The sequence below is a fragment of the Lichenostomus cassidix genome, chromosome 1, assembly GCF_008360975.1.
Source record: "Lichenostomus cassidix isolate B80296 chromosome 1, HeHo_3.0, whole genome shotgun sequence".
Lineage (NCBI taxonomy): Eukaryota > Metazoa > Chordata > Aves > Passeriformes > Meliphagidae > Lichenostomus > Lichenostomus cassidix.
Genome location: NC_139479.1, coordinates 50,054,191 through 50,079,107, shown reverse-complemented (window position 1 = coordinate 50,079,107; position 24,917 = coordinate 50,054,191). Strand labels below are relative to the sequence as shown.

The window sequence follows — 24,917 nt, the reverse complement described above, 5'->3', positions numbered from 1 at the left end:
TGGGTCACTGCTGAGTCTTAGGTTATTGTCATTTTTTGTACCTTTTAATTTAAGGTATATTCAAATAATAAGGACTGCATTGTTTCTACAGCATGAAACTGTGAGCATGTAAAAGCAGATGGGATGTTTGAAGGTGGAAAATGTTGGGGAAGAACAGAAGGCTCTGGTATGCAGCCTGCTGGGAGAAGTCCCTGGAATAAAAGTGTGCCTGCAACAGCACACAAGTTAAACTCAGAAGGAACTAGCTGATTGAATCAAAAAGCAATCTAGGATTGAAACAGTATTTGCTCACCTAGAGAGCAGCAGGTGGGACAGAACATTAGGGATCCTAATAGTTACAAAGCATGCCACGCTCTTTGCAGGACTGGATTCACAACTGTGCTTAAACTCTCACAGTGAGAGTTGCTGTAACTGACACTTAAGACATGTGATTTAAGAATGATGCATTTTTATTCAGTCACTGAAAAGGAATGAAAATAAATGCTCAGCTCCTGCCCTAGGTCACCAGTGGTCCTTTACAGTCTTTGATACACTCTGTGCTGCATGACTTACTTACAATTAACCTCAAAAAAGGAAAAAAATCAACAAAATTTCCCAATGGTAAAATTAGTGACAGTAGCTAGACTACTACCAAACAGTGATGAACTGCAGAAACACATGGAAGACCAATTAGGAAAAACTGGCAGATGCAATTCAGCACAAATAAACTATGAATGTGGACATAAGCAACCACAGTCTCCACATATGAAAAAATAACCTCTGAGCTTATACCTCTACAAGAGCGAGATCCTGCACTTACCATAGATAATACCATGAAAACAGCTGAACATTCAAATCAAATTTAAAAAGCAAGTCAAATAACTAGAAGAGAAAGAAAGAACAAGAAAGTAATCAAGCAGCCCAGTACTTAACTGCAGTGTTAACGTCGTGTGCAATTTTCGTTCCCTTCTCAGAAAATAATATGAGACCCAGAAAAGTTTCAAAGGACAGTAAATACAGAAGCTATTCCACGCTTTTGGTCACTCAAATGCTAATACACTTCAGTTTAGAAGAGGAAATTTAAAGGTGGCTTATATATCCACAGAACATGGCATGGTAGATGTAAGTTTACTGTGCAAGGGACATTAAACTAAACCAGTGAAAATCAGGCTGAAAATGAACAAGAAGTGGCAATTGTTTATGCAACAGACATCAATTGATAAAGGTTGCCATTATTCAGGAAGCATATATAGCCCAAAGGAAACTAGACAAGTACTGGAAAAAATAACTTTGAAAACTGCTTAATAGACAAACCATATGATGTTCAGGAAAGCCTGGAATAGAAGACATTTAGAAGCCAGGAGAACACAGAAGAAAAGCAACCAACTGTGCTTGCACTGTTTTTACCCTTCCTCTGGCAGCTGCCTTTGACTATAAAAGAAGCTATTGTGTTAGAAGAAACAACTTTGATCAGGACCTGTATAGATATTCCTATGTTTATCTTCTCAGGAGTTCCAAGAGCACGTAAGTAAGGAGCACAAAGGAAAAGCACGTGCTGTTTGCTTGGCTTCTTGGTTAAATGTAGGAGAAGGTGATGTGTGTTATAAATGCAGACAAGACTTCTTAGTCATCAGTGCTAAGACTGAGCACTCACGTTCACACTGTGGGGATGCCATTAAAGTGATAGACTTACCTTGCAGCACAAATATTTCCAGTATGAAACCTCCTACTAGAGAGAATTTCTTTTTTATTTCTCACCAGGAAGAAGAAAAAAAATACTTATTGTATTTTTTATGGATGGTGCCCCAAACCAGAAGCTGTCAGGAGTTCTCTCACACCACTTTTAAAAAAACCATGCTCCCCCTTTAGTATGTTAAGTAACCAATGTTACCATTTAGTTCCACATAAGGAAAAATAATGTATTTTTAGTTTTACAGACATCAAATTGGGGTTTTCAATGTCAAAGACATGCCCTTATATAATTCTGCATTACAAATGGTCTACCTGAAAATGTCTAGAGTACGTAAAAGCTCTAAGCTTACTGATGCAATTTACTGTACAGCTCAAAAATTATATCTAATTATATAAATTATGTATAAATTCTCATATTGCAGTTGCAAGCTCGTTTTAAGCATTTCAAGGATATTGAACCCAAACCAAAGATCAAGCTAGCAAGTTAGAAAAATCCCTGGAAATACATAAATGCAAACTAATCAATAGAGTGACATTCAAGGGAAGTCATCAGACTTCCTGTATTACCCAAAGATCTGGCAATGTAGGAAAAGGAAATGCACCAGCAGAAACATACATTCTAATAAAATTTCATTATTATTTTGGGTACATTTGCTATAGTTTACAGAAAACTTTCAGAGTTTAAGTTACAGAAGAGAAATACCACAGACTTAGATGTGACTCCTGAGACCAGCGAGAATGCTCCCCAAGTCTTTTCTCATTTTTGACATGCATTACTGAGTCTAGAGAAAATTAAGAGAACTAATTGCTTGTTTATGCTGATCTGACCTAGAGTTTTCCTGATATTTTGCTGAATTTTCAGACTTCCTAAGTTAAATGTCATTGTTAATATATTGTCATACAGCCAATATTCAAGTTATGAACATTTAAAATCCCTTATAAATTGATGCTCTGAGTGCGCAAAATGACACCACTTAAAAATTCCCCGGTTTGGTTATCCAGAAGGTTTTACAGCATCTTCCTGAAATGACTTTTGGTCAGGCTAACTGGAAATAAAGGTAAGGGATTCAGTGCAATATACATATTTTTGTATTCTCTTAGCCAGCAATATGAAGTATTTAGCTTCCTTTATTTCTTTTTGTAGAGCTATGACGCAGTGTATACGATGTGAACTCTTAAAGTAGAAAGAACTTTTTATCTCTGCACAAATACAACTTTCCGCTTAACTAAGATTTCAGCTTCATTTCCAAATGTGCTTCACCCTTTTAAAGCTAAACAGTTTCCCCAGCATTTTGAATCGAAATGAAAAGGACAATTCATTACCTACTTTGTAAAAAAAAAAAAAAAAAAGCTTTATTTATTACTTTCAGCTTGAGACTTAAGTTAGTGCCCTTATTCTAAAATAAAGTCAGTATGGGCTTCATTCCTATCTGGAGCATAAAGCAAGACTAAAATTGAACATGTAGTTTTTCATCACAACAAGAGATAAAACCCAGGATGTACTAACATTTCTAAATGATGCCTTAACAAAGCTACACTCTTTATAACAATATTTGTTGGCACACACTAGTAAATCTAAAAAATGTGCAATATCTGGCATGATTTTAGAAGTACTGGATGCCAAATAAGAGCAATTGCACTCATTCACAAACAGTTCACAAAAATACCAAGTAATAATATCACTGAACTTATATTATTAAAAACTCATCAAAGCTATAATACACACCATTCTTTTGAAGAATATTACAGAAATACTCTAAAACCTTCACATACACTTATTTCATTCTTTTTCTTAATAGTGTCAATCTTCAGATCTCCTGTTAACTTTAACTTGGCATTCTTCTCATGCAGAGATCTTCTACCATGTCAGCTTGTCATATTTTCAGCGGCCTAGAAACAGAAAAAAACATTATTGCAAGTCACCAAAAGAGACATCATGTAGATTAAATTTAATCTTTTATTGTAGCATTTTTAATTTACCTATAGAAATTAAAGGTCTAAAAAAAAGCTACTTGTGAAAATTTCTCTAATGAACACTACTATTTTTAAAAAAAATGATGCTGCTGACTGCCATTACTCTTTACTGAAAGAGACTCTGCCGTTTGCTTGTGTTATGTCCTGTTATCTGAGCAGCTTTTATCTTGTACATTTTACCCTAATACTCTCAAGAAAGGCTCAAATACATAAATATAGCTACCTTTGGAGTTTACTTTATATAATTTATGGTAATTATTACCCCATGCATCCCATTAAGTGATTGACACAAAATTCAGAAGAATAACGATAATCATAACTGCATATATTACACTACCAATTATATAAGAACATTAGTATTTTTATTACTGAATAACAACCCAACCAACAAGGCATAGTTGTTGAAGACTCACACTGGTTGGTTTTAAACCTTTGGGTTTAAACCTTTGGGTTTAAAACCCCTTATCTATGGGACAAACAGGCAAAGGATAGCAACAGGAATGGTAAACCAGTAAAAGCAGTGGAAGAAGTAAAACAGCCCTCAATTACTAACATACAGTTAAAAGCATATGTAAGCACACACTGAAGCATAGACAGAAGTACAAAATGTGCACGAGTATAGAAAAATGTTAAGCTAAAAATAAAGTAGGCAGTCTTCCAGAATAAGAGCAAAATATAGGTTTCCCCTCTGCCTCCCAAAAATAACCAAAATATAAAAATCATGACTGTGATGTTTAAGTACACAATAAAGAATGAAAATCCTTTAGAAGCCAAGTGAGATTTTTTTTTAAACCATGGTTACCCTCTACTAGTTAAACAGGTGAATATTCATATATGAAAAGCCCTATATATACACATCACAAAATCCACTCTTGTTGGTCTTTGGAAAGGTTCAAAACACTGGTAAAAGGGTAAAAGCAGTATGTTAAGATTACATTAATAAGCTGCATGTACCTGATACAAGTACTGCTGCATACTATTAGATCTGAGGTTGTAGAAATTAGGTGATATTGGTTAAAGGAGAATTTTATTTGTAACATTATGGAGGTAAGGGGGCAAATGGTGACCATAATAAAAATTTTTGAGTTTTGGTTGTGGTTTCTTTTTTTTGGAAGAGTTAACCTAATAATTTTACTCGTAGAAAACATGTCATTCATACCATTTCCTGCTTCATGTTGAATTCAGTTGTTTTCATTGCCTCTTCTACTGAACAGTTCATTTCCTTGATTTAAAAATAAGTCACATCAAAGTACAATTTATAAACTGAAGTATAGCAAGTTGCACGTACATCTGCCTCTTAAAAACAACTTTGTAAGCTTTTTAAACCAGAGCATTACCTTCAGAGCTTCTGTAGCCTTACGCAGTTCTTTAATAACAGATGATAATGCTTCTGGATTTATCCCTTGTTCACAAAGCCGCACACAAATCGACAAGGTCTCCATATCCAAGCCAGTGTTTAATATTCTTGAGATCTCAAACAGAACTGCAACAGAAAAAAATGAAAGCACTTTAGTCCCTATAGACTATGAAATTTCAATGATCAAAATTGTTCTTCATCAACATCTAAGTTCTACAGTACAGTGTGAACATGGCAGATGTCCATTGCTGTTTGAACTTCAATTTGACATTTGTGGTCAGCTTCCCAGCATAAGCTAAAAGCTGCAGTTTCTAACATAAACACCACGATTTCCTGGTTTAAGAAATTTAATACCAGATAATCGGTTTTGAAAAAGTAAAAAAAAAGTAAGCGAAGAATTCAACAATTAGCATGGCTGGCAATGAGGTAAAAGGCAGGCTATAAGAACACTGTGCTTTTGCACTCCAGCTTTGATTCCTCACAGTCAAGCTGAAAGTGAGCATCTGAACTCTACTCACCTGCTCACATTTCTCATGCCTTATCAATCCCCAAAATGTTTCCCAGTACTCGCAGAGCCACTTCTCTCACACTCCCATCCCAAAAAAGTACTTGGGTTTTGGGGCTTTCTTCACATCAGAAACCATTCTATTTCTGTAACACCGACTGCTGTTCTCAAAGGCTTTTCTCTATATTATTGTTTGCGTTGTTTTGAGGGCTTTTTTTGCAGCTCACGTTGGTTTTGTGACATGAGCCATGCACAAGAATATATATATATGTACATTTATATATACATATGTGTGTATATATATATATACAGATGTACATATATATATATATACATATGCATATAAAAAAATAAAAAGTGTACTATATTCAATATTTAGCTAGATTAAAAAAAAATAAATAAACCAAAGCCAAGAAAAGCCAGGCGAGGTCCAAAGGCATTCGCATTCCGCGGCTGTTGGAACAGTTTCAGACACGGCGTTACCCGTAGTGAGAAATAGTGTGCTTCGCGCCGCATCGTTCAGCAGCCGCAACCCGCACGCCTCTGCCCAGGAGAGGCGCCCGTGCCCAGGCCCAGGGCGGGGCCCGGCGTTCCCTTCCCCTGCAGCCCGCGCCCCTGCCCCGGCGGTCACGCACCGTCCATGGTCTCCCTCACGGCGTTCAGGCTGGCGGCGTTGCTCGCCATGGCGACCCCGCGCCGCCCGGAACCGGAACGCCCCGGAACGCCCCGCGCTCCTCAGGGCGCAGCCCGGCCCCGCCCCGCCCGCACCACGTGACGCCCCGTGGGGCGGGCTTTCTTTGAATTCGTGCTGCGGCGGCCCTGGCGATTGGCCCGTTCGAGAGCGGGGGAGCCCTGCCATTGGCCCGGCGGAGCACGCCGCGCGCCGTGATTGGCTAGGATCCGCAAGGGGGCGGGGTAGCTTAAAGGGCCGCCCGTCACGGCGGGAGAGGCGCGGCGGCGGCCTGGTAACGGCGGCAGGTGGCTGTGCCCGGCGTCCCCAGCATCTCCGGCTTATCCGGCATTCCCGGCGTCCCCGGCATCGCCTCCTCGGCGGTGGGGGCCTGGGGCAGCGGCGAGCGGCTCGGCGCGGTGGCACCGTCCCGGGGAGCAGTGTGAGAAGGGGCTGAGCGGGGTCGCTTCCCCGGGGCTCCCGTGCCCTTGGCGGCCGCAGGCGGGGAGCTGCCGGGGCCCGGCGGTGCTCTCCGCGCGGCTGGGGCTGCCCCGTGCCGTTGGGGCGCAGGGCGGAGCGGGAGCTGCCCGGGCGTTATCGCTGCCGGGAGCCGCCGGGCTGCCCGTGTGTAGGCACGGCCGGTCGGTCTCTTTCGGGGGTTGGTTGTAGGTTTTTGGTGTGTTTGTTGGATTTGTTTGTTTGTTTGTTTCGTTTGCTTGTTGTTTTGCGTTTGACTGGGTTTTTTTAAATCACCATTTTCATGTTCTTTCTTATCTCGTTTGCATAGTTTCTATTTATAATTGTTCGTACCAGCCTTATTTATCAACTTTATGCCAGCAGGTACAAGCCATAAGTAATTCAGTTTTTGTTAATTTTTGAAATATTGCTGCTGCCTTAAAATTATTAATTCTCTCTTCCCAGAGCCTTTAGGGTCAAAAATATGATTTCATTGCTCTCCTTAATTTTGCTCTCCTTCTCTCTTTTTCAGGTATAGCTTAGTGTTATGGGTGATACAGAAGAAGCTAAAATGCAGATAACACCAGAAACTCCAGGACGAGTCCCAATCCTGAATCCTTTTGAAAGTCCCAGTGATTACTGTACTCTTCAGGAGCAGATTGTCTCCAGTCCTTCGATCTTTAAGTCAACAAAATCCTCATCTGTAAGATCTAGTCTTTAGTTATGTAACTGTGCAGATACTGTGCTACTATTTTCAAATGCATTCAAAAGGGTATTTTATTTAGTGTTCTTTAACATATGTACCAAGCTAAGAAATTTTGGTGGCAGTTGGAGTTTCTTCTCTTTACAGAACTATGTTGCTTTTAAATACTATCATTGAATCTTCCTCCCTTCCTAGATTTATTTTCTCTTTAGATATTAGTGATTGAGTGCTAAAACCAGTAGAAAGTAGATAAAGAACTGTTGTTGGATGTGGTGTGCTGGTCCCACTTAAATTGGAGAAACCACTTTCTACTTAAAAGCTAAGCAGGCTGGTTGCAAATAAAATTTAATTGCACTTTTATTATAAGCTTTTTGTGTATTCAAATCAATGATTCTGTGTATCTAAAACTTTTCTTTAGTTGCAAATTATATACTGGTTTGCAGCTGAAATTATTTTCTGATAAGCAATAGAGAGGATACTGTGCTAATGAAACTAAAAAGACTCACTTTTTAGATAACTTTCCAAACATTTGAGCAGTACTTTGTAATTAAAGTACAGTACTTTGTTAAGTAAAGGGGTGAAGCTGCTTTATTTCTGAATTGGATTTTGTTGTGCATTATGCATGGAGACTTTGCAGATTGTACATGGTGCTGCAACTCTAGTCTTCTTAGAAATGGGAAGTGAAAGGAAGACTGCTTTATTATTTGGATAATTTGGGTTAGGTATAGATGCTGGGTTTTCACAGAACCATAGTTTGGACTGTGGAAATCAAGAAGCAATTTAATTTTATCCCAACTTATGTATCTTTAGTAGACCTGTCCTCAGAAATTGAGAAGAAATGGACACCTCAATTTGTAAATACCAGCTGTAACCTTCCACTTAATATTAGCTTTTAAATCATTGTAAAACCACTACCAGGATACGAAGCCTGACTGACTTACTCTTTTTTTTTAAAGTAAATCTTTTAAATAGAAACACTTGATTGTCTTTGACAGAAACTATATGGAAGCTATGATTGTATTGTTCCGTTGAGATTTGTCCTGTGGTTTTATTTTTATCTTTTTAGAATAGCAAGCATTAAGATGCCTGTTTCTTTTTTTAGACACCAGGAAAATTTAGATGGTCTATTGATCAGCTTGCTCTAATAAATCCTGTGGAAATTGACTCCGAAGACATTCGACGCCAAGGAATGTATTTGAGCCGTGCTAGGTAACTTCCCATCTCTTCTTATGCAGCTAACTTAGCTTTAATACTAGAACACTGTTCTTTTCTTTCATTAATATTTCAGCATAGCATTAAAGACTTCTTATTCAAATCTTTTAACATAATTTTTTACATTGTGTGGCTATAATATTTAGATGAGGCTGCCTCTGTGTGGCTTCCTTTTAATGTTAAGAACTGTGGATCCACTCAGATCACAGTTTGGAAGACAGCCAGATAAAAGCAGAATCAAGAAAATGTCTTGCCAGTGATTGTTACCAGGCTGCCTCTTCTGCTCCTTGTTACAACACAGTTTATCTTCTCAAAATGCTCCATAGTGAGTCTTTTTTGGTCTTTGGGGCTCCTGCAGAAGGGTAGACCTGGGAAAGCTAGCTGGGGAAGCCAATAGTGTCTTTGAAAGGTATAGACTTAGACTTAATGTGAAGGAGGGGGGACCAGTGCAAGTTACTCGGAGTAGTTTGGGGACCTTATCACACCTTTTTTCCTTTCTCCAAAAATAACTTGCATGAGGAAAATGGGTAGGTAAAGCAGTCTTGGCATTTGGAACTTACTTTGAGGGATAATTTTACACACTGGTAGTAGGGAATGACATGCCAAGGGAAGGCCTTAATGGTGAATCCTGTAGACTCTTCTGTACATTTCTCAGATACAACCTTGCACAAAAATTGATCCTCATGGCATGAAGCACTGTGGGAATAGAATAATAAACCAATTCTGTCTAGATCAGGTTGCTCAGCGTCCCACCCAGCTTGATCTTAAATGTTTCCAGGGATAGGGCATCTACTGCTTATCCAAGCAATCTGTTCCAGTGTTTCAACACCCTCACCATTAAAAATACTGTGAAGCAGACTTACTGTTCTGAATGTCTGACTGAACCTACATCTCTCTTTCTGAATAATAAAAGGTGTAGGACTATAACTATAGCTATAGGACTATAGACTGTCCTCAGCTGTATCTGAATCACCAGGTATTAATGTTTCCTTCTTCTAGCAGCCAGTAGGTTTCAGACTCTAATGCTTTTTATACATTATTAAGCTTTATATTTTTAGCAAGTTGATCATATTTCTGGAACCTTATTCAGACAAACTAGCTTAAATGTAGATGGCTTGGGTGACAATTCCAGTGATGGTGAGTGACGTGGCCCGTAGACACATAAGCCATATGCATTGTCTTACTGGGTCCTTTCAGTCTGTCCCACTGTTTTATACCCACTGTGATTTTTTCTTTTTTCACATCATGTGTGTAGATTTGCTGTGTCTGTGCTTACACGTTTCAGTGCATATATATATATATATATATATATATGTATATACACAGAGTGATTATGTGCCTTTTTTTTGGAAGATTTGCTCTGCAAGTATTCTCCATAGAACTGTCACTTTAGCATCATCTAAACAGACATAACTGAAGGTGGCATGTCCAAACATGGCAGATATATTCTAAGTCAGATAAGCATGAAAGAGAGAGCTGTGAGAGTTTATGTATTTTGCACATCTGTGTGTGCTTGTGTAGCTAATAATATCTTATCTGACAGATTTCTAAAATTATTTAAGGGTATTTCACATATACTGACTGTGTATGAAAGTATTGTGTGATTCAGCTAAGACAACGATAGTCACCAATAAGCTTCAAAAAATTTTACGATGAAGTACATAGTAATACCTGAAAGTCAGGCTTGAATGTGGCCGTTTCTTAAACTAAGTGATATTCCCTTATGCAGCTTTTAACTTAGTTCTTAAACTAAGTTAAAAGCTGCATAAGGGAATATATGTGTGGTTAGAAATTGAAATATGATACTGTATTCTAAAATCAAGAAAATGTGGCAGACTACGTATTTAACTGGGGAGAACTGTTCTGAGAAAGTGGGCTGCATCAAGAATGAGTGTGCAAATTCCAGAAGTGTCTTCAGTTGCCCTTTTATTCCTTACAGCTCAGTTTTTTATTCTGCTTGGGTTTATAGTGCAAGTCTAATCTCATGTTAAGTTTAATGGTAAAATATATTCGTATGACATTATTTTGGAAGATCAGTTATTGCTAAGTTTTTGTCCATACATGCTGAGTAAACAGAATATTTGCAAATGTGTACTTATAAATAGTACAGATCTTTCTCAAATCAACTGAATTGAAAAGTGCAATTATATTTCCAAATTTATGGTATGAGATTATTGCACATAAGAGTAAAAACATAATAAGATTCAGGGTTTAGTGCAATTAATTTATAAAGTTTCTCTTAAGCATCTATAAATTATTATATGGCTGGCCTTTACATTTTTTCCTACTTACATGACGGTTTTGATAATTGAGTTGTTTTTCATTTGTCACTTAGAATTGATAAGGAGACAGAAGACAGAAGGCAAAAAGCTATTGAGGAGGTAATAAACCTTTGTGCTATCAAATATTGATTTATTTTGTCTACAGAAAAGATCCATGTCTATTACAGGATTTCAAAACCCAGAAGCTGATTATATTTCAGTGAGAAAGTAATTTTGCACCCTCATCCCTTGCAGTTGTGGTTGGAATCCACACACACTTTTTCTTTCCCATCTTCTCTCAGCCACACATAGGTCAAAACAACAGATTCTTTTTTTTCTTTTGTGTTTCTTGGCTAGTGGTAATGTAGCCATAATATAACACTTACAAATAGTTAACTTCAGACTGAGAATTTGGGGGTTTACAGTAACTGTTGGAGTAATACTGCATTTTTAAAAATATTGCAGAATTTTTGTGATCTTTTTTTATTTCTTCCAAAGTCTGCTTAGTTGGATGGAAGACTTTATTCTGGTAGCTTGTATCTTTCCATCCATTTTTCATTTCATTTTTCACTATTCATTTGTCTAGCAGAGGAGGAACAGTAAAGGGTTTAAAATACTCACTACAGAAATCTTCAATGCTATTTCAATTAAAAAAAGGAAATAAAATACGGCTCTGGTAGGCAAGTCTATCAGTTTATATACAAAAAGTATATTTTATAATTCTGTAAAGGAGCTGTGTAGTTGATCTGCAACTAAGATGCTCTGTTGTTCTAAATTTGCATTAAAAAAGATATTTCCTCTTTGTGAGGTTTAACCTAGTGGATTATGCAACTGAACAGTTTGAAACCCTGTTTCTGATTAAAATTATGCCTTTAATAGTTGCATGTTTCAAGCTGAGTGTTTTTCATTTATTAAGCGTCTTGCATTTATTGTGAGAACAGGATTTGCTATGTGTTTCTTGAAGCTTTGTGATAGCGTTAATCTCCTCAGCATCAGGGTGTTCCACAGTGCAGCTGTGATGATAGAGTTTCTGGTTCACAGAAAAAGACCAAAGTGCCAGTTCTCATGAGTGTTTTACCACTAACCAATTTAGCCAAATACACTAACTCTAATAATGCCAAAAAGCCTTGGTTTATCACTTTTACTGTTACTGCAGTGTCTCTTTATCACTTCTGTGAAATAGCTCAATTGTCAAAATAAAACTTAGCAAACTGAAAATTTGAAAATAACTATTTTAAATACTGTGGAAGAAGCATGGTAGTGACAATTCAATTTTTAAATGAGTAATTATTGTCAAATGAAAGTTGTATGTCGTTTTCACTATGCAGACTTGAAAGATCTGAGGTGCTATGTGTCATAAAGAGTGTAGGAGTCTTCAAATCAAATTTTTTTTTCTTTAACCTCTTGGGGCCTAAAATAATGAAATATTCTACATTTTTTTCTTGTTCAGGGTGCTAGTCTAAATTTAAGTTGAACATTTTAAAATGTGCTGAGATGGTTTGTTTTTATTCTACTCCAGTTTTTCACAAAAAAACTCATAGTTCCTTCTCCTTGGATTGAACATGAAGGCAAGCAAGTTTCTCAGTTGAATTCGACTAAATGTAAGTTGCTTTTGTGTGTCCACCCAAAATAATGTAGCTTTTGGAGAAGTTAATGAGCATAATTTTTTTTCAACCTCAATTTAAATTTTAAGAGCCAGTGATAACATATGGCACAACTGATTGATTTTCAGCTGTTGTCTCTGAGTGCTTTCTTTGTTTAAAAATTATTTATTAATTGAAAGTCTTATATAATTTTTCCTTTTTGATCTTCTTGGTCCTAGTTCTTAAATTTTTCTATTTTATTAAAATGTCTGCAACCAATTTAAATTTATGCATGTGACTTTGCTGTGTGGACACTGGTAAAAGCCAAGTGTTCTACTTCACTTTTTTTCTTCAGATATTTGCACATCCTGTTATTCCAATTGCTTTCCTCACCATATAAGCATATTGGAAATGGAATTCTGTATTCTTTTACCCTTACTTGCTGCATAAATTCCTGTTGTCATCTTAGTGTCCTGCTAGCTCACTGCCACTAGTTGTGGGTTTTCTAAGTTTATTTCATTTATGCCACTGTTAGATTTTATTCTTAATGCTCTTACTGACACTTATATATAACCAGCAGAATACATAACAAATGGATTACAAGATGGACAAATGTCATCCAGAAACTTGTGGATGGTGTATTTTTAATTGTCAATTGTAAGGTTGTCACTTTAGGGGCAGAGAACATAAGGCATAATCTGAGATCTGCTAAAGTGAATGGTGAAAGAAAATGGTCTAATATGTTCTTCAGCTGTATAAAAAAAGATGAAGTATTTCTTCCCCTTTCTCCTGTCCAGACTGAATGATTTTCTGGAAATGTGTTTTACTTAAACACAGCCTGTTTAGCTAAGCATGAACTAGTTTGTTTTAAAGCTCTCTCATGTAGAGACAGGAGGATACAAAAGTTTTGAGCAATGTTAATGCTACTTCACTAAGCTTTTTTGGGAATAGAAATGTGCTAAAATTCTATTGATAGTTATAATGGTAACCTTTTTTCAGTACTCCTTTCTGATCTCTTCCAAACTTTGATGCAAAAATTTTGTTTAGTTGTATTAAGTATTCTAACTTAGTGTTGCTACATTTCAAAACTATGTGCAGTGCATGTTTTAATTTAAGTTCTGTGTTTTACAGCCATAGATATAAATAACATTTCTCCAATTGGAAGACAGCTGAGCTTGCAGCCTGGGAAAAGCAACGGTGAGTGAAACGCAATGCATAAAATGACACGCTTTCTCTGAAGAAAAATAACCCATTTTTAATGGCTATTTAATTTCAAAAGGGAATTATTTGTTAATATTTCTGTAGAACTAGCTTTCCTTGAACTGTATGGTACTATTAATTTTAATATCCATTTCTCATACTAATTTAATTCTATTATACTCTGTTGTATTTTTTTCAAGTAAAAAATTAAGTCCCCTGTAGACTGTGGAGTGCATTTCTTCCAACTTAGTGTGTGTACTTTTTCTGGATTAAGAAGTGAATGTAAGCTTCAGGTTTACAAGTAGGTCACAATTTCAAGAAACCTTTAACATGTTGGATTGTTTTGGGTTAGAGAATCTTGATTATTTTCTGTGCCAAATAAATATTGGAAATCTTAATACATCTTTTAAACTACATCATTTTAGATAAATAGGTAGTGATTTTCCCTGGAGTATTTGGATTTTTCTGACATTTCCTTTGGAATACTTCCTTTCTTCAGAGACCTCTCTTAGTTAACATAAAAGCCTCTAGAGAGGCATTCTTAAAACTCTTGGGTTTTATCTCTAAGCCTAGTGTGCTGCATGTAGTGTTGTCAAATCAGAATCATACTTTAACTAACACTTTTGCTTATTGCAACTGTAATTTAAATAGCTCAAATTGCAGTGCAGTTTGAAAGTGAATTTTTGTTTCTACAGCTTTAGTAATAGGCCATTGTAAGCTAATTTTGTTTGTTTTATTCATTGCAGCTGCTTGTCAGACAGTACTATCTTTGCCAGTGGATTTTAATTTAGAGAAAATACTAGGTATGTCATTGCAATATCTAAATTTAATTATGAATATCTAAGTAGAAAATTTGGTTTAGTATTATTTGCTGGGTGTTTGTCTTGTGAAATACTGAAAACAAAATGTATGAATGAAAGCTTTAAGTATGTGTTCTAAATAGACAGTTACTGTGTGTTGCATGGGATATGTGACTTAAATTGTATGATTTGAGTGTGGACGTAAAGATAAAAAAAGGAAGGATATGGAGGACAGCTGGAAATTGTTCAGCCTGGAGGAGATTGAGGGAGACCTCACTGCAGTTACAACTTCTTCATGAGGGGAAGAGGAGGGGCAGGCTGATCTCTTCTCTTTGATGACAGTGACAGGACCTGTGGGAATGGCCTGAAGCTGTGTCATGGGAGCTTTAGGTTGGATATTAGGGAAAGATTCATCACCCAGAGGGTGGTTGGGCACTGGAAGTGGCTCCTCAGGGAAGTGGTCACAGTAGTAGCCTGAGAGAGTTCAAGAAGCATTTAGACAATGCTCTCAGGCACATGGTGTGACTCTTGGGAGGTCCTGCACAGAGCCAGGAGTTGGACATCAAAGATCCCTGTGTGTCTCTTCCAACTCAGGGTGCTCTAGGATTCTATGAAATTGGTTAACAGTTTTAAATATCTGGAAGGTAGTAAGCAGAAGATAGCCTGTGCCTCCCCCAAACTGAGCAGTAATTTATCTTAGCACAGAGCTGTTTGGTTTACAGGAGGCTCAAAGCCCTACCTTGTCTTGAGTAGAGCTGTGCTGTAACTCTGCCTTTAGCGTACCTGAGGCCATGGAGGGGACTAGAAATTGTGTGGTGGCAAAAAAGCTATGACTGCTGAGTGAAGAGGGAAGAGTTCAAATTAACTGTCTGATTATAAGTACTACATCAAACAATTGCTGCTACCTGCTCAGGCAAACGGGTTGGAAGGGCCAAATCTTACAGCTCATAGGTGGGAACACTGGGTACAGCCAGCTCAGACCTTTTTGGCTGCATGCTTCTATCCAAGTACTGAAATTCAAAACCTTGACTGTGGGCCAACAAAATAGAACCATATCTATTGCCTTTGGTTTTTGTCTTAACAAATGCTTCCATCAACACATAATTTGGCAGTTCATGAAAAATTTTTCCTGCAAGGAATATCCAATTAGAATAGAATACGAGCAAAAAATCTAAAATAATCTGGTAAATCTGAGCATATTTTGATGGGTTTTTGTTGTGCTTTCCTACTGTAAACTGCTAACTGCTTGGACTTTCTTCTAGTCCAAGCTGGTTTACCTCTGGATGTATTATGAAGATTATCAAAACACATAGCAGACTGCGGCGGCTACTTCTGAAGTCATAACCAGAAGTGCTTTAAATGCCACAGGAAAGTTCTTTCAGTGGGGAGAAGGGCTGTTTTGAGCAACACAGGAGATGAATTTGGGCTTCTGGAAGTCGGCTCAGGCGAGGGGACGAGATGAGGTCTCTTCAGCTTTATTGGGGGTTACATAGGGGATAGGAGAGTTTGGAGAGACATCTGAAGAGCCCTGAACAAAGGCTCTACAACAGGTTATAAGGGCATATAACGAGGCGGGTTTACAAGTTTTCAGAACAAATAGAAAAGTGAATACAAGTAATTTACAGTCTAAATTTACCAATGTCTAACCATGAGATATGCAGGCGTCGAGTGGTTGGGGAGAGATAACGGCTCATACTATTTGTAATACTTTTCTGGGAGGTTGCTGGGATAATCCATCTCTTCTTCACTTTCTTCTGGCACTTCTCCCATTTCATCCCAATCCTCCACATTCTCAAGGGCACTGAGTTCTATCTCAGCTGCTTGGGCCGTAACAGCAGACCTGGAAAAGACTCTTATGTTTGCTTGGGTAGTAAAATAATCTGTGTTTTACAGCTCAGATGTGAGAAATAATACAGTTCTGGGAAAAGACCAGTAAGCAAATACAAGCCAATGTTTTTTAGTTTTTTTAATTCAGTCTTTAGTATTAACAGATGATAGGCAGAAGTGGAAGGAGCCTTAGTAAACTGAGTTGACTTTTTGTAGGGATGACAAGAAATCCTTTGGGATAGGTACCTAATTAGATTAATTAGTTGCTGTATTGGTAAATTGGATTAAATGTTTTAGTTTAATTATATATGTCTCTGTAGTGAAATGTTGGAGGGTTTTCTGCTTTCTTACTGGAAACAATTTCTCCCCCCCACATTTCTAGGTGAATATTTTAGAACTGATGAGTTTGCAGATCAGTCTCAGGAAAATCTGAGCTCTTCATCACTCAGAAGAAAGCTGTTTTTAGAAGAAAATGGGAATGTATCTGCATGTTTGTCCCCTTCTCTGCATAGCCCATGTGGTAGTCAGCCACTTGGAGTGCTTTGTTCAATAGAATTATCTCCAGTACGGTGCAGAAGCCCTCTGGACACATCAAGTTCAGTAAGTAGCCTGTTTTGTGGGTGTAGCTGGGTGGGATATAGTTTATGAGAGAGAGTATGTGTTAGACTAAAAGATGGTGGTTTGGTTTCTTTATTTTTTTTTTTTCTTCTTTTTTCAAATTCCAAATTCTGAAAAAAAATGTGAGCAGAAAAGGCTTGAAAGAATATATTACTGACTTTTTATTATTTCAAATTATTTTATGCTCCTTTTCTTTTGTGTAGGGAATTATGTTTTTTGTTATGAAATAGGAATTAAAGCACACAAAAGACTTGATGAAAGCATGTTGAAACTTTTTGTTTTTTCATAAAATGTTTATACAAAAACCATCCTGTTTAAATCTGTGAATTGCTGTCTGCAATACTAGTTGATATGAACATGTGATGTAATTATTTCCCTTATACCTTTTAAACTCATTTATAGTGGAAGAAATGACTTGTGGATCTTCGAAGTGCAGTTGTTTCTCATTGGCCAGAGTTTGCGGATGAATAGACATTTATTAGAACACAGAACATAATGTCTATTTTTTTTTAAATTAAGCAAAATGAACCTTATCCCCATGTGGACAGAGCGCAGCTAAAGTGGTTTAGGTGATATGATTTCATTTGTTTGGTGGCTGAAGTGCATGGAAAAAAACCTACCTACACTAGGATAGTGTAGCTTAAAAAATAAAGATAACCTAGTAAAGACTTCCTACAATATAATTATAATGCCAGAAGTGATGGGGGGGGGGGTTTTGGTTTAGGGTTTTTTTGGTTGTTGTTTGGGTTTTTTTGTTGTTTGGTTCATTTTTTGTTTTTTGTTTTGTTTCTTTTTTTGCATGATAGTCTTAAGTAAGGTCATGACCACTATTTTCTTAAGGAGAAATACTTTTGTTGCTGAATTAAGTAAATAACATGGATTATATTAAAGTATAAATAGTGGCTGACTTTCATCAGCATTGATATGAGTAAGAAATTCAGATTAAACACTTGACTTGATACACAGATAACATCAATTCTCTATTTATGTTTCTCATAGTTCTTAAATATAATGGATAAAATAGTCCTAGTTGGTATTACATGACAGTTTGAGTCCATTGCTCTCTTCTCATGTGTGGAGGCATAAGGTCCAGGTGAAGACCTGCAACTGGAATACTTAAGCTAGGCTAATGATAGAGATTGTCATTGTAAAGGATTAGTCATTCCCAGTGCTGCCATATTTTTATGGCTAATATGTATATATTTTTATATATTTATATATGTATATATTTTAATAAATACATATTTTTAACTTTGGCTAATATGTATATATTTTTTATATATAAATATTAGCCGAAGTTTACATAATGAAAATAATTGTCTGTGGTTTTGATTTTTTTTTTTATTCTGAAGGGTCAGTTTTCATCAAGTCCTATTCAGGGAGGAACAAGAGCTTATAGTCTGGGGAGTATAACCAGTCCCCCGTTTCCAGAGGGGTCTCCTGCACATAATGGTTCTCCTGCTTTTTCACCAATTGCTTTTCACATAAGGAAAACGCCACTCTCAGGTATGGTTTAATTGTATATGTATTACTCTATCTTGAGTAATATATTTTTATTATAAAAAATTGTAAATATTTAGTGGAACCTCTGTCTGTTTGGAACAAAGTTCTTGTGCTTGGAAGACCAGCATTGTCCTCAGTGAAATGTGTGAAATAATGAAATGTATATGCCTGCAACAGATCAACTAGGGAAAATATTTTCGAAGAAGGCATTGAGACCTAACAGGAATGAAAAGAAGTTTAAAAGGGTTAATTTAGTGTGGGAGGGGTTTTCAAGCCACGTGCATGAACTGAGTCAGGTTACAATTTGATTTGGCCCAATCTGAAGCATTTTAATATCAATGGACAAAGAATGTTTAGCTTGAGCTTTCAGATCATGCCATCATGAAGAGTATTTGAAATTAAATGACTAGTGAAGAAATCCCATTTTGTTTCCTCATTGCTCTAGAAGATGGCAGTGTTTCATGCCATGTCTGTACCTGATAAGGCTTAATTCCCTATTTATACGTGATTATGCATGTTTTTACATGATTTTTACGCATTTTGAATAATGGTATTTTGCACCACTATATGTGGAGATTGCATAGATGTTTCCTCACTTGTCTGATCTAAAACTTCATTGCTGCTAAAAATTTAAGTGCCCATAGATTGTGTATTGATATTTGTTCAGGAAAAAACCACAGAACCAGCCTTCACACATTTTCCTTTGCATACTGTATAATAATGACATTTGAAAATACATAGCCTCCAATACAGCAAATCATGTCATAAAAAGCAAATCTGGTGAAAAAAATGGTATAAAAAGTTTCCTTTATCATGGTAATTGGAATGTATGGGTAGTTGTTTTGGTTTTTGGGGATGTTTGGTTGGTTGGGTTGGAAGACAGTGGTCACTGAAATACTCTGTAGCTGGCTTCAAATTACTCAATGGACTGTAGGGCTTTGAGAAGGATGAGTTTTTCTATCAGACATTAGGTGGAGTTAAACTTTTCTCTTTTTTTTCAGACCAAAGGAAATTTACATTTCGTTCTCCAGATATTCCTTCTGCCTCAAATAGAATGACATCTCCAAGTACAAGAAGTCCTTACATAGATGGTTGTTCTCCAATTAAAAATTGCTCTCCCATGAGGCTTGGAGCCTGTAGAGGAACTGCCCAATATCAGACTTCTGTCATTAGAATACCAATTGCAGTTGAGAATCATGATGAGGATGAGGAAGACAAGGAAAACACTTCGCCAGCAGAAGCTCGGTTCCCAGAAATGGATAATGGAATAAACTTATGTCAGGAAGAGAGTGATACTTTTGCACGTGGCACACATCTCGTGGTGGCAACTGTGTCGATTGCACCAGATCACTCGGAAGGTTGTCATCAAAGGTTGTCATCATTTCAGGATATAGAAGGCTTAAAGGAAAATAATACTGTAGACATGGCTGATGCAGCTGAAGTGTCTGAGGAAAACACTTGGATAAAAGAAACAATTGGTAGTAGCAATACACCAATGACCAGCTTTATGACAGGCATTACTTTCAGTATTGAAAGCTCTCGGATGTGTATGTCACCTCTTGCAGAAAGCAGCGCAATTCCTTGTGACAGCAGTAGTATTCAGGTAAAAACAAATTTTTTTTTGTTTCTCTGTAAAATTGAGCTCAACATATCTTGGAATACATACGCTAATTTGGAAGTAATTGTTATTTTCTCTCATTGGATATGGCATGCAGGTGGTATTGTGACTATTTTCCTTTCCCTCCATCCCCTCTTTCAGTGGAGTTAGTATAGCAATTATAATGATTTTTGTGTTGCTGTGTACAGTAGCATATTTAGCTTGATCCAAACTAATTGTGACAGACCTGCTTACAATTTGCTTTTGTTATTAACTAGTCATAGTTGGTTTGTTGGATTAAGTTCTGTTAATCAAATGTAAATCATAAATCTGAGGGATTTCTTTGGGTTAAATTACATACAGTACATTTTTCAAGCCCTGGTTTTTGATTTCAGGTGGACAGTGGTTACAATACACAAACTTGTGGAAACAGTATTATGGATACTGCGGGGTCTGAAAACAGTTGCAGAGAAAATGATGTGAATACTGTGATGTTTCAGAATAAATCTCAGCTGCTTAGAACAAAGGTAGGAGTTAAATTGTGGTAAAAAAGTGATAGGCTTCCCATCTAAAGTATCTGTTCTCCATTTTATTTGGTTTCAGCGAGCCTGAGGGGAGAGCCTGTCAGGTGATAATAAAGATGTTAATGTAGATTCATTTCAGATACTATGTTGAATAAATGTAGGACAAATCTTAAACTGGCAATAAAATTAATATGTTTTATTCTAAAAGCAAAGGTTGGTTGGGGGAAACTGAGGTATATGGATGAATAGTAGTAGTGAGGCTGCTCATGACTATTGTAGTCTGTCTCTTATTTTTGTTTCTTTTGTTCTTGCTGCTTCATTTATTGGTAAATTTTTAAACATGTGCCTGTGGAGAATTTATGGGGAAAAATTGTCTGCTGCTAATTTTTGTAAACTTAGGGTCAAGTTTCCTAAACCACACCTGGCATGATGACTTGGTGGGGAACTTTCTGTGTTGGTACAGTCTTTTGACCACAAGCCCTTTGATGACCTATCTGAAAAACAAGTTACCAAAATACATATCCAGCAAGTTATATCCATAACCCCTTAATTGTGTGATGGATAGGAAGGAGTTCTTCCAGAGAATTGGAAGCAAGGCTAGTTCCTTTGGAGAAGAGAGCAGAGATCATCTCCTCTCAGTAATGATGCTCTCATGGTGCTACAAACTTAGTAGTTTATGATCTGTTACATCTTGAAAGTCTTTGAAGAGGTGACAGTACCAACCATTAGTACCAGATTATAAAAAAAACCCTCAAGAAGGCCCCTTCAGCCCTGACTTCACTTCTGTATGTGACATGCTAAAAGCCACTTCTCTGACAAGGTGAAGTGCAGACTGATAGTGTGTTACAGACCACTGACATCCAATTTTAAACTCTGCTCATTTAAGACTCAGACAAATGTGCCCTTACAAGAAGCATAGATGGATATTTTGTCATTAACTTCTAAAAATACCCATCTAAGATGCTGCCCCAGTCACCCTGTTGGACATGGATTTTACGTGTGAATGTACTTACCAGAATCAATTATCTGGTATCAAACCTGTCCTAGTGTCAAACCTTGCCAGTGTCATGCAGCTGCCTTTTCCCACCATTAGTCTTTGACCTGACTAAACCAAATTTTGCATTTTAGATTAGGATTCAAGTGGGAAGGCATTAAGTGCTTCATGTAGCTCTTACAACTGAGAACCCCCAGGGAATGAAAAGGACAAAGCACAGACATTGCTGGCTGAAAGATTCAAGTCTGGGTCATTTAGAGCATGTGAGCCCTTGAAATGAGGTGGTTCTTGCAGACAGCATGTTTCAATGATCTGTGAAGAGAAAATGTGTTATTTCCTTTCTTTTTTATTTCAGGAGGGTAGAGTTGGTACTTAAGGTGCTTACTATACTTGAAATTTGCAGAGTGTAAGCCTGGATCTTGTTTCTTAGGGAAAGTTGCTGTTAAAATGGTTTTAAAATTAATTTTTTCTTATTCACCTAGGAGTGTTCTGCTTTGAGCCATAAGGATAATCAGTTGCTGAGAGCAAAATCTCCAGAGAAGCTATCCTGTTTCCAAAAGGTTAAAACACATAACACAATATTTGGTCAAAATGCAACTTGCAACATTTCTGCTTGGAAACATAAAAATGAAAATTAAGGTCAGGGATTTCACAAAAGTGGTATGTAGTTTTCTGATGGAGAATTTAAGCTGTGATGTCTAATAAATTTTTATACATATGACCTCAATTACCTGGATTATACATACTATTTTGCTTTTCTAATGCAAATGTAATAAACTGTTTGGTATATATTAAGGGAGCTTTGAAATAATGTGAGATTTTTCAGGTCTTATTAAGAAATGTATTGGTATCGTTAAGCAATCCTTTTTGAAAGTTAAGGGGACTAGACTTTGTAAAGAGAAACAATAGTTCTTTCTTCAGAATTGTATTACTTCTGTGATTAGGGTGGATTCCATGAGCAGGAAAACTAGCATAGGAACCAATATAACTGCAAAACCGCCTACATTTAAAGATTTGTCCCTCCTAAAGTCATGAGGGACATTTTCCTTTGTGGGAACGAAAAAACAAAGGAGTATTAGTCTGGATTTGGATTGCTTTTTTCCAGCCAGATTTACTGTGTGGCTTCATAAATAGTAGCACTGGTACCAAGAGTAAGTCACTGGACAGAAGTGAACTGCTGGGGGTGTGATGAGAGCAAACACCAAAGTTTAGTTCACTCAGTAATATAAAGTAAGCTTTATGTCAAAAGAAGCTGGTCAGTAGTTCTCTGAACAGCTTTTTCCTTGGTTTCACAGAAATCTGTGATCTGTCAGTTAAGTTTACCAGGTACTTCGGTAAAATGTATTATTGGTTACCTTAAAAGATAGTGGTGTTGTTCTAGTAATTGCATTAGTACTAAACTTGGGGTTGATCACCTGACACTACCAGCATCTCTGAAGAATACTTGTGTCCAAGTTGATCCTCTGGTACCCTTTGGAAGGAACGTAAAAAGGTGCAATAAAATTCATTGGTCTCAGTACATCACTAAGAAAATGGTGCAGCCTTTCTTCTTTTAAAGCAAACTATTACACTTTTACTTTTCTCTTCTGTTTAATTTCCAGTATTATTATGTTCCTTATAGAAATTACCAAAATGTTTAGATAAATCCTTAAAAATGTAATTAAATTTTGCATGCCATTTATTACAAAAAGTATTAATATGAGCAAACCTTTGATCCTTTCAAGAAAACCATCAGTGAATTAAAATGATAGATTGAGGAGGGCCAGAAAACCAGAAATCCCTTTGTGTAATCAAATCAGATTTGGTTAAGTTTGCTTATATTGGTTTAAAATAACCTTCTGGAGTTTATAAATGTGAATGGGGGGAAAAATCCATATGGTAATCTTGTGGCCCTAGTGACTAAGAGGGGAAGACGAGATAAGGGATACACTGATTTCTGGGCTCCGTTTGTGTAGAGCTCTGGTAAACTTTGTTGGATTAAAGAAAAAGAGAAGTCCATTCTAACAAGTGTTCCAGGTGAAGGAGTCCTCCTCTCTCTTCATAGCAAGGATGTCCCAGGATACAAGATGGAAGTTCTGCTTTCTGTTCTATTCCACAACGCACAGAAAAGCTTGTACCAAAGTGATAGATGGTGGCTGATGAGCAGCTTTTGGCACACTAGGCCTGAAACCTATTGATCAGACCTAAATTTGAGGGCAAGCCAGCATTTAAAAGAAATCTCAAAAGGGGAGCTGTGAACAGAATCTCATAGCATTAAAATCAGTGTGTTAGACCTGAGAGCTGTGTGTTTGAATAGAACAGTTCTTGAAATATTTTCATTAATAATTTCCTAGTGAAGGCTTTCTGAAAAGCATATTTAAGAAAATGGGAAACTTCTATCCTTATCACTTGATTGTAGTTCTTACATTGCAAAAATAAATATTAAAAAAAATTTAGTTTAGAAATCTAATGAGCAAACATGATATGCATCGTTTTTACTTCTGTAACAATTTAATCACTATTTCTGTAATGCATATTGGATTGACAGCAATGCAATCTGGTGTTTATGTTATCTATTTCATGATCTTCAGTGTCCTACTACGAGCTGGAAATACACTGAATTGATTACTGTTAAGGGATGAATTTTGTTAAAAGTAGGAAATTAACTCGGACATCTGGAAAATCAGTTTTATAGAATAGGGCCTTCAAAATGTTCTTAGCTTTAGCTTCCACGTTTTGTCACTCAAAAGCAGGATACAGCTTGTCTGAGATTTAAAGGTTATGTATGACCTTCTGTCATTTCTGTTTCTCATTATAATTTTCTTTAACAATAATCAATTGAAAGGACTGTACAAAATACTTATTTTTGCAATTGTGATTACTTAAACAGTCATGTAAGTTGAATGAACGTTAAGCAGGGTAGTCCAAATTATGATCTGTTTCTGAATTGTTTTGAGTTATATGTGTAATTAAGACTTGGTTTTGCTTTTTACTAAACGTTTTGATTGTTTTTATAGTATGTTCAATGATCAGAGGTTTTTCAAGTATCCACAAGTAAAAAAGCAATCACTGAAATACTTAATTTCATCCTATATTAATGTTTTCTTAAAGGTAAGAAAAAAGTAACAGCAGAAATGGGTGAATGTAAGAAGTGATTAAGGATCCCCCCAACTCAATTGTCTGTATTTGTCCTGTTTTGTAGTTTTCAGTTAGATGGGAAATATTTATTTTATGAAAACATGCCTATTTTTTTATTATGTTTGTACAATTGATTTGTAGAAGAAACCTATTGTGCAAATTACCATGGGAATCACTTGACCATTCTGTTTCTGTAGTTGTTCTTAATGCATTGGTTGGCACACATTGCACAAAATGGTCATTGTTTACAGTAAATTAGTATCAGTAGTTTTAATGAGAGTCCTTTAACATGTCTAATTGTAAATTGAGTAGTGAAACAGAATAAAGACATTTCTTTAATATGTG

General features: G+C 36.7%; 2 protein-coding genes across 3 annotated transcripts; one reads left to right on the top strand and one right to left on the bottom strand.

Moving 5' to 3' along the window:
* Positions 1-3,009: 3,009 nt before the first annotated feature.
* On the bottom strand, positions 3,010-6,278 carry MZT1 (mitotic spindle organizing protein 1). 2 transcript variants are annotated; one of them, XM_085058463.1, is made up of 4 exons: positions 6,143-6,278; positions 4,983-5,128; positions 4,805-4,867; positions 3,010-3,561 (listed from the first exon to the last, which is right to left on the bottom strand). In XM_085058463.1, exons 1-4 carry the CDS (start codon positions 6,189-6,191, stop codon positions 3,538-3,540), a joined length of 282 nt encoding a protein of 93 aa, XP_084914589.1. In that variant the 5' UTR covers positions 6,192-6,278; the 3' UTR covers positions 3,010-3,537. The 2 variants fall into 2 exon arrangements, with proteins under 2 accessions (XP_084914589.1, XP_084914597.1); XM_085058471.1 differs by lacking the exon at positions 4,805-4,867.
* A 216-nt stretch (positions 6,279-6,494) lies between these two features.
* Positions 6,495-24,911, top strand: BORA (BORA aurora kinase A activator). The gene is made up of 12 exons (XM_085058451.1): positions 6,495-6,619; positions 7,166-7,336; positions 8,439-8,545; positions 10,884-10,929; positions 12,329-12,410; positions 13,524-13,589; positions 14,339-14,395; positions 16,602-16,819; positions 18,190-18,343; positions 19,342-19,943; positions 20,333-20,464; positions 21,938-24,911. The coding sequence occupies exons 2-12, from the start codon at positions 7,181-7,183 to the stop codon at positions 22,091-22,093; spliced, it is 1,776 nt and encodes a 591-aa protein (XP_084914577.1). The 5' UTR covers positions 6,495-6,619; positions 7,166-7,180; the 3' UTR covers positions 22,094-24,911.
* Positions 24,912-24,917: the final 6 nt, after the last annotated feature.